Genomic DNA, 8,908 nt, shown 5'->3' on the forward strand with positions numbered 1-8,908 from the left:
GACCATTTTTCAGTTGAGTGCTAATTATTTGGTCCCTCTTACACCTGCCATAACTTCAGTGTTCTCAGCAACCATCACTCGTGAGTGTTCCCTCAAGCAGGACAGTACAAAGAGACCAGAAATTTGTGGTATTCTACAGATAAATGTAAAAGTCACACTAGTCTGCCAAGGTGTTTGGAGCCATAATCCTATTGAAAATAGGATTGTGATCATCAAATTTTACATATTGTACCTTAATCCGTTCTACTCCATCACGCATTGACGCTCAAGAAAATGGTTCCATTTGAGGATATTAAGAAGATCCTAAGGGATACCTGGAGATGACAAATCTGTAAAATAAACATAGTCCTAAAAATCCATCCACTGCAAAGTAAAATGGAAGATGGGAAGTTACACCTCCTGGACCCCACCACGGCTTTGGCTGGTGTACGACACTGAAAACGCGCAACGCAAAGTGACTTCCCAGCCTCAGCCTGGAGGAGAATCACCAGGGCAGGTCCCTGTTTTATTTTCTCTACTCCCAGCCCCTCTTTCCTTTCCTTCTACTCTTCCCTCCAGGATTTTCCATGCCTGAAATTCCCTAAAGCCCGCTCCCAAACCACGAGGCCGGGGAGGACAGCACAGCAGTGCTAAGCCACCCCCAAGCCTGTGAGCGTTACCTATGGGTTCCCACTGGAAAAAAAAAAAAAAAAAAAAATCTACATATATATATAAGGAGACTTTTTAGGTTTTATCTTGCGGGTTATTGACAATTTGGTGCTGGAGCCGGTATGGGCGAGCAGGAGTGCCCGGCTACACATTCAAGTGCATTATTTCAATTAGCCGAGCGCTCTTTGTTGCAAGGTGAAATCCTTCACTCCCCGGGAAAGCTTTTTTATTGAATGCTTTCTAAATACTTGCATCGGTCACGTCGCCTGGAATTGAGTCTCTGTCACTAGTATTTCCGCGGTGACTTTGACCAGATCAATGACTGGAAAAGGCATTAAGGACACATTGATACCGCGGGGTAGGAGACAAGCGGGGCTTGGGTTTGGGTCTCGGTAGTAAAGAGAAACCGATAATGAGCAGATAAACGGCTTTTCTTAACCCTTGGCGCTCTCGGGAGGCTTCAGCAGGTCCGCTGGCTCTTCCTCTCCACCCCGGCTCGTAAAGCCGAGCGGTGGCAAGGTAAATCTCCCCCGGGTAGTCCAGAAATCTGGAGTGAAACGCGGTCAGGATAACGAGGAGCCTCTCCTGGGGCGGGCGGGGGCAAAGCAGTCCCGGGGGAGCCTGCGCCTGTGAAAAGTTGCTTTCCAACTCATTTAGGATTTGGTTTCCGAGCTTGAGCCGTGATGCAGGAGCCAGCGGGGAAACAAACTCTGGAGACGCTCTCGATTCAGCATCTGACCTTTTCCCGGGTTCCCGACACCAGAAAATCGCGTTTGTCCGGCGGGGGGAGGCGGTGGGGGCGAGTGCGGACCGGCAGCGGGCTCGGAAAGCAAAGCTGCTCGTAGCCACGACTCTCCCCATCCTCATTGCCCTAGCAAGAGAAACAAACGTGTTTGAAACCACTACCACAACCTGCAGGGAGTTTGAGCCCCCTCTTTTTCTTTTCTTTCTTTTTTTTTTTTTTTTCTTTCCCCTGAAACACCAGCACTTAATAAAGTAATTAGAAAGGTCTGAGGGTTTGGGTTTAGTTTTCTTAAATTCCTGCGGTTCTGGGAGCAGGGCGGGGAAGCTCTGCCGGGGAGGCTTCTGCCTCGGCACCCGGAGGATGCTCCGAGCCCTCCCTGAACCAGGGCGAGACGCTCCAGCCCTGAACGCGGAAACCTTCGGCTCTTTTCGCCCGTCCCGGCTTTTCCCATTTTGCTGAAGCTCGAGGAAACGGGGATTTTATTGAACCTGGAGTCCAAGGACAATCCCTCTCACACTTCACCGTCTTAATAAAGTTGGGAAGTGCCTACTTTTGCAGCTTGCTTACCAAATCCTGAATTAATAAAGTTTACTTAGTTATTTAAATAGATTAAATGTCACATTTTAAATGGAAGGGGAAGGCTCTACCTTACTGACCTATTTTTCATTTCTGATTTAGAAAAAGGCAAGATTAGCATGGATATTGCATTTTCAAGGACCTCGCCACTATTAAATAGACTGTTAAGTGCATTTTATGGCTGAAGAGTCTGTTCCCAGTTCAGTCTGGAAGACGTGCTAAGTTCATCTCTACCTGCTACATTGAACATTCACTGACTAAAATACTTTCTGTGGATGTAATACCTATGCTCTGTATCTTTTAAGTACATAACGCTTAATGTTTTAGGACTAGTAAAACGTAATTCAGTAAAAGCCCCTGAAATAGAAGTGTTGGCTCGCGAGAAAACCGGATCGGGGGTGTTTGGGCCCAATTGCACGAATTCCCGGCTCGGTGAAGAGGTGAGACCAGGGGAGGGGACGCTACGGGGATGACACGGATGCTCACGGCTCCGGACCGAGTCTCCCGCGGAGATTTAAGCTCCGCGGAAGTTTAAGCGGGCGTTTATCAAACGCAGCCCCCCGGGGGATGAGCCATACCCCGAGCCGAGCCTTGTCCGCAACCGCGGACCCGCGGGGTGGGGCGGCGTAACTTCCGCGCTGTTTCCTCGGCCTCTGACTTTTTAAAATCTCTCGGAAATGCACCCCCAAAATGGAGAGGCTGGTTTGCTGCCTTCCCGGACCAGGCTGACCCCCCCTCCAGGAGCCGGCGAGGACGGTCCCAGGCTCGGCGGAGCTGTAGCAAAACTGCCCCAGCACCCCCAGGAGGCAAAATCCTACCGAATCCCCCGGTCCCCCCTGCCTCCGACCCGCGGGGGACGGGGAGGAAGAAACCCCCCCACTCCCCTAAAGCAAGTCTCTGTTGTATTTTTCCCGGAGCGGGAGACCCCCGAGGGCGCCACGAAGGGTGAGGGATGGCGTTTCCCACACCGAAATACTCGCCCCCCGTCCTTTGTCACTGGCCCAGGACACCGAGGCCGGGCTGGGAGGAGATGGGGGGGGGGCGATCCTCACCCTCAGCTCCGGACCCCGGTTGGGGCAGCGCTGGGGATTTGCGAGGTGGTGGGTAAAAATCAGGGAGCCGTCCTCAAACGCTTGCCCGTGTCCCGAGGGATTTCTGGTGGCTCCAAGGGATGAATTTCCTGCGGCCACCTCTCCGTGGGACAGACCGAGGATAGCTCTCTGACCGGCTTTTCTCCCCCCACCCCCCCGGGGTGCTCCCGGCGGTGGCCACCGACAAACCCGGTCCCAGCTGCGAGCGGGACTTCGGGGCGGGGTGGGAGGGGGCGACCGGCCGTGCCCGGCTGCTCGCCCCGTTGCCCCGGGGCTTGACGCCTCCCCCCCCCCCAGTCTCGGCTGTGCCCTCGGTGCTACCAGAGAGGGGGCTGGGGGAGACGGGGGGGGGGGGTGGGGGAGATAGCCCGAACTTTGGGGCTCCTTCCTGGGAAAAAGCATCCACGCGCGATAAATACACATTTTTAAATCACCGCAAAAGATCTTTTCCTGCCTTTTCAAATGCTCGCCGCGGTCTTTCAACCCCGATTAGCCTGTAACTTTCAGCCCCGCTCAGTGCCCGGGGTTGTGGGGGGGACACTCGATCGATTATGCTATAAATAGGCGGCCTTGAGAGCAGTTAACGCGGAGCCGGCGGGGCGGGGGGGTGTGGGGGTGCGTAACTCCCGCGGCCGCGCAGCGCCCGGCCCCGCCGGCTGCGAAAACGCGCGTTTTCCCCGGGAGACCGGTATCAGCCGAGGAAATGGCCCTGACGAGCCCGTCTCGTCCCTTTTTTTTCAAGCAACGGGGTGGTTTAGAGGATTAAGGCCGGATCCTACCTCCAGCCTATTGTACATCGCCCGGCACCTTCCCCGGGCGGAGGGAGCGGCGGGTCCGCAGTTGTAATAAATAATAGGGGGGGGGGTTCGAGGGGTGGGGGGGGTGGCTCTGGGTAAACTCTTAGGATCTAGTTGCTTTCAATACCCCCCAGGGACCGACATGACACGTTTTACACTAACAAGCATCTGTCACCGACCGTGTCAAGTTTTGCCATATGCGTCCGACAAGTTTGTGGAAGGAAAAAGGAAGAGAAAGAACAAGAGAAAAAAAAAAAAAGAAAAAAAAAAAAAGAAAAAGTCTTTCTGTTGTCTGGCTGAAGCGAGCGGCTGCGGAAACTTGGCCGAGAGATGCTGGCCCGGTCCCGCGGCCGCTCGCCGCCGCGGAGGGCTGCGCCCCGCTCCGCGGAGCAGCACCAGCCGCCGAAAGCTGCTCGCCGGCCCGGCTGTAAACCCTCCCCCCGCCGCGGTTTGGGGACCGATTTCTCGCCTCCCCCCCCCCGCCCCCGGCTCCCCAACCCCTCGAGTCCCCCCGGTAGCTTTGCGCGACCCGCCGGTGCCACCGGCTGCAAGAGCGCCCCGTCCCGCTCCCGCCGCCGGTGGCTGTGGGTACAGGGGATGCTCCCGGGGGGTGCTCGGGGACGGGGGGGGCTGCGGGGTGCTCTCGCTCCCCTCGGGTGCGGCGGGAGCCGCCGCGCCCCCTGCAGGCCCCGGTGCGCCACTGCAGCCCCCGCCGCCACCGGGAGCCCCTCACCTGCCCGCAGGGACCCCCCCGCCGCCGCTCCCGGCCCGGCCCCGCGGCTGCGGGGAGGCAGCGGCTCCCGGAGGGCGCTGGGGGGGTGATGGTGGGGGTGGGGGGGTGTCACCGCCGCCGGGGTCCTTCCCGAGCCCCGAGCCCTCCCGGTGCTGCCCGGCCCCGGGAGCCGCAGCCCCTTCCCCGGGAGAGGCTCCTCCGGCGCCGAAGGGTCCCGCCGGCCGCTCTTCCTCGGCGATCGCGGGCAGGGGGAGGGCGGGGCGGGGGGGGGAGCCAGGGGAGAGAAAAGAGGGGACGGAGGTAACGGAGGGAGAAGCGGTTCCCGGGGCCGCGCCGGAGGGAGGCGGCGGAGAGGAAAGTTGCCGGTTCCGCCGCCGCCGGCGCGCAGATGCCGAGCCCGAGGTATTGCTGCTATGTGGGGAAATATGAGCGAGTAATTTTATAAGTAACAAAGGCCGGGGAATGGAATGAGCCCCTGTTATCCGGTGTCCGCTGGAAGCCCTGGATCAGCAGCTTCTTGAGCCTAAAAGTGAATCCAAGAAGAGGCTCCTTTCCCTTTTCCCAGGGGTATCCGCTAAATATAGAAATAACCCCCGCGCGTGTTGCACAAATCACCTACCATTTGCTGTTTGTGTAAAACCGATTAGCCAGACACAACTGTGAAACAACTTGTTACTTTTATAGCCGCCACGCACCAAACAAATTTAGCCCCGTCGGGTTTGGCCGGGGAGAGGAGCCCGGCGGGTGCCCATGTAGGGCCCTGCCCGCCGCCGACCCCCGCTCGCTTCAGGTGCCTCTTCTCCCTTTCCGTGTCAGATGATTAGCGAGTCCTTATTTATAAAGTTCAAACTATCTCATCACCGAGCCGCTTGTTTTATTTTAGTCTATGTATGCGGAGGTATAAATATTTACTTAGGAAGAAATAATATTTACTGCTTACCAGGAAAGCAAGGACACTTTTATTTATTTAATTTTTTTTTTTTTTTTTTTTTTTTTCCCCCCCTAAATCCGCCGGTGTTTAGAGGTGAAATAAGCGCCTCGTCCTGCTCCTCCCGCAGCGAAACCCGCCGCATCCCGCCTGCATTTTACACCGCCGCTTTTCCTAACAAAAGACAGTCAATTATTTGGGCGGCAAAGCACAATCCACGGAGGTTTCCAAAGGCGACGAAAATTCAACGTTTTTACGAGGGAGAGAATAAAGTACCAAACGCTGCCAGCACACAGGAGCGCCCGAGCTCCCGCCAGCCTAAACCCCCCAAAGCGGGGTTTTAAATACTGTAACGCACCACATCTTTTAATTTATTTATTTTTTTTTTTCATCCTGGCTGTCCCTCTATTTTCGCCCCGAAAATGCACACAAATGTACATTTTTTTTCCCATCTGCCCTTAAAACTTATTATTATTAGGAATTAGCTGAAAGGCCGTTCCCTTTCCGGGGGAACGCGGAGCCGCTTAACACCGATTCTTTTCTCGATCTAAACGAAAAAGCCGCGCTCTTACATCGCACGGGCACAGCTTGAATTTTCTTTTCCCCCTCCCCTGCAAAATAAATAGTAAACGTTGCTCAGATCCCCCCAGCGTGTTTTATTTAAAAACATTTCCCTTATAATTAGCCACGAAAACCCGAAGCGTACCTAGTCCGGCCGGGAAGGGGCAGGATCCCGCAGCGCCGGGATGCAGAGCCGAGATCAGGCTGAGAAAAATTAATATGTTTAGGGAAAAAAAAAAAAAAAATCACGGCGCGGTTGAGGGAGTCTCGGCTCTGCCGAGGAAGGTTAAATTTAGAAGGAATCGGTGTGATGCTGGTCCCGCCGCGGCGGCCGGTCCGACAACGAGCGGAACCGGTCGCTGTCGTTACGCGGCCGCGGACGGAGCATCCCGAAGCGGCGGAAGGTACCGCGGAGCCGTGGGAAACCCGCCCGCCCCGCCCCGCGACCGCCGAAACCCAAACCTCCGCGGGAAGGAGCGGGCCGACGCTCCGCGGCCGCGGGAGTTCCGCTCGCCCGCTTCGGTTTTCCAGCCTCCGCGGCCCCCGCAGGTTCGGGTGGGCGCTCAAAGATACGCGTCTCACACAAAGACGGGCAGAGCATTTTAAAAATTTATTTACAAAGTTGTGTACAACACGAAGGGATAACATTTAGAATACATATATTCATTCATATATAAACAGACTTCTATAATAGAATGACAGCGTTTTCCTCCTCTTTTTTTTTTTTCCTCCAAAATTCATTTTTTCGTGTGTGTGTTCGTTCGTTTAATATTTAAAATTTCCCCCGCTTATTTTTTTTTTTCAATACATTTTTTTTTTCCTCGTTTGTTCGTTTATTTCGGATAAAACCGCTCGGAGCGCCGGAACCTTCAAAAAAAGTGAAAGTTCGCAGCTCCTAATCGCGACCGTCATTTCGCCTCTTTAGAAAAATAAAAACCCCGAAAGCAACGTCAGTGATTTTTGATACAAATATGTACAAGCGGCGGTGGCCGGGGCGGGTTGGGGGGTGGAGGGCGGGGGGGGGGGCGGCGGCACAGCCCGGGCGGCCGCGGAGCCCCGAGGGGGCGGCTGGCGGCGGGACTGCAGGAGGCTCCCCCGGGGCTACTAGCCGGGGGCTACCGCCCGGGGGGCTACTGCGCCGGCCACTTGGCCTGCACGGCGGCGGCGGGGGCTGCGGGCTGCAGGAACTGCCCGGCGATGATGTTGGTAGGCACGCTGAGGATGGGGGCGATGGCGGCGGTGGTCCTGGCCAGCGCCAGCGGCTGGTGGGCCATCAGGGCCGACTGCACGGTGACGGGCGGCCGCAGGAAAGTCTGGGCGCTGCCGGCCGAGCTGGCGGCGGGGACGCCGATGATGTTCTCGATGCTGAAGGAGGGGCGGCTGCTGGGCTCCGACTTGACGATGGAGCCGGCGGCTCCCAGGCTGTTGAGCTGCAGCTGCAGGCTGGGGCTGAGCTGGGAGTTGAAGGCTTTGCGGCTCAGCTCGCTGGACGGCAGCAGCGGCACGGCCGGCGGCAGCATCGGGCCCACCGGGGGGATGTAGGGGTACTGCAGCGCGGCGGCGGCCGCCGCGGGGTGCGTGTAGGCGCCGGGGTGCAGCCCGTAGGGGCGGCCGTAGGGGCCGGCGAGGCCGTAGGCGCCGAAGCCCTGCATCATCAGCGCCGTCTGGTCCCGCAGATGCTCCTGCTGGTGCCGCTTGAAGCGCTTCCTCCGCCGGAGGAAGCTGCCGTTGTCGAACATGTCCTCGGACTGCGGGTCCAGCGTCCAGTAGTTGCCCTTGCCCGGGTTGCCGGGCTCCCGGGGGATCTTGACGAAGCAGTCGTTGAGGGAGAGGTTGTGGCGGATGCTGTTCTGCCAGGCGGGGAACTTCTCCCGGTAGTAGGGGAAGCGGTTGCTGATGAATTCGCAGATGCCGCTGAGCGTCAGCTTCTTCTGCGGGCTCTGCAGGATGGCCATGGTGATGAGGGCGATGTAGGAGTAGGGCGGCTTCACCAGGCTGCTCTTGGGCTTGCTCTGCCCCGCCGTCGCCCCGCCGCCGCCGCCGCTCGCCCCCTCCTCGCCGCCCCCCTTGCCTCCCTCGGCCGCGCCGCCGGGGGCCGCCTCGGCCGGGCTGCCGCTGCCGCTGCCGCCGCTCTCCGCGCCCGCGCCCGCCTCCGCGGGCAGCGCCAGCTCCGCCGCCTCGTCCAGCGGCAGGCGCGGCAGGGCGGCGGGGCTACCGGCCTCGCCGTCGCTGTCCTTGCCCAGCCCGTCGTCTCCCTCGCCCACCACGTCGATATCCACATCCTCGGCCGCCGGCACGCCGGGACCGGACATGTCGCTGGCGCTGCCGCCGCCCGACAGGGTCATCCCCGCTCGGCGGACGGGGCGCGGCGGCGGGGCCTCCCGCCCGCACCCGGCGGCGCGGCGGGGCGTCCCCCCGCGCCCCCCTCCCGCCGCTCCTCCGACCTGGGGCTAGACCCGAGCGGCCCGCCGGCTGCCCCCCGCCGCCCCGTCCCCGCGGGGCATGGGGCGGCCGCCGCGCCCGCTGCTCTCCCGTCCGCGGCGTCCCGCGGCGCGGGGCTGCCCTGGCCGCCCGGTCACCTCCGGTTGCGCGCCCCGCTCCCGCCGCCGGGCATCGGGGCTCAGGCGGCGACGCTGGCTCCCGCCCGCCGGGATGGGCGCCCGCGGGCGCCGGGCATGGGGCCGCCGCGGCTCCGCGGCCGCCCGCCGCTCCACCGCTCCGCTCCGCGGCCCCGCCGCGCACCGCTCCGCCGCCCTCGGCTTTTTGGTTTTTTTTGGTTGGTTTTTTGGGTTGGTTGGTTGGTTGTTTTTTTTTTTTGGTTTCCTCCTC

General features: G+C 59.3%; 1 protein-coding gene across 1 annotated transcript; it reads right to left on the reverse strand.

The window, feature by feature from the left end:
- Nucleotides 1-7,086: 7,086 nt before the first annotated feature.
- Nucleotides 7,087-8,534, reverse strand: FOXD3 (forkhead box D3). Its single transcript, XM_074908063.1, has one exon. The coding sequence runs from the start codon at nucleotides 8,422-8,424 to the stop codon at nucleotides 7,210-7,212; it is 1,215 nt and encodes a 404-aa protein (XP_074764164.1). The 5' UTR covers nucleotides 8,425-8,534; the 3' UTR covers nucleotides 7,087-7,209.
- Between the last annotated feature and the right edge of the window lie 374 nt (nucleotides 8,535-8,908).

Source organism: Athene noctua, chromosome 5 (genome assembly GCF_965140245.1).
Source record: "Athene noctua chromosome 5, bAthNoc1.hap1.1, whole genome shotgun sequence".
Taxonomy (NCBI): domain Eukaryota; kingdom Metazoa; phylum Chordata; class Aves; order Strigiformes; family Strigidae; genus Athene; species Athene noctua.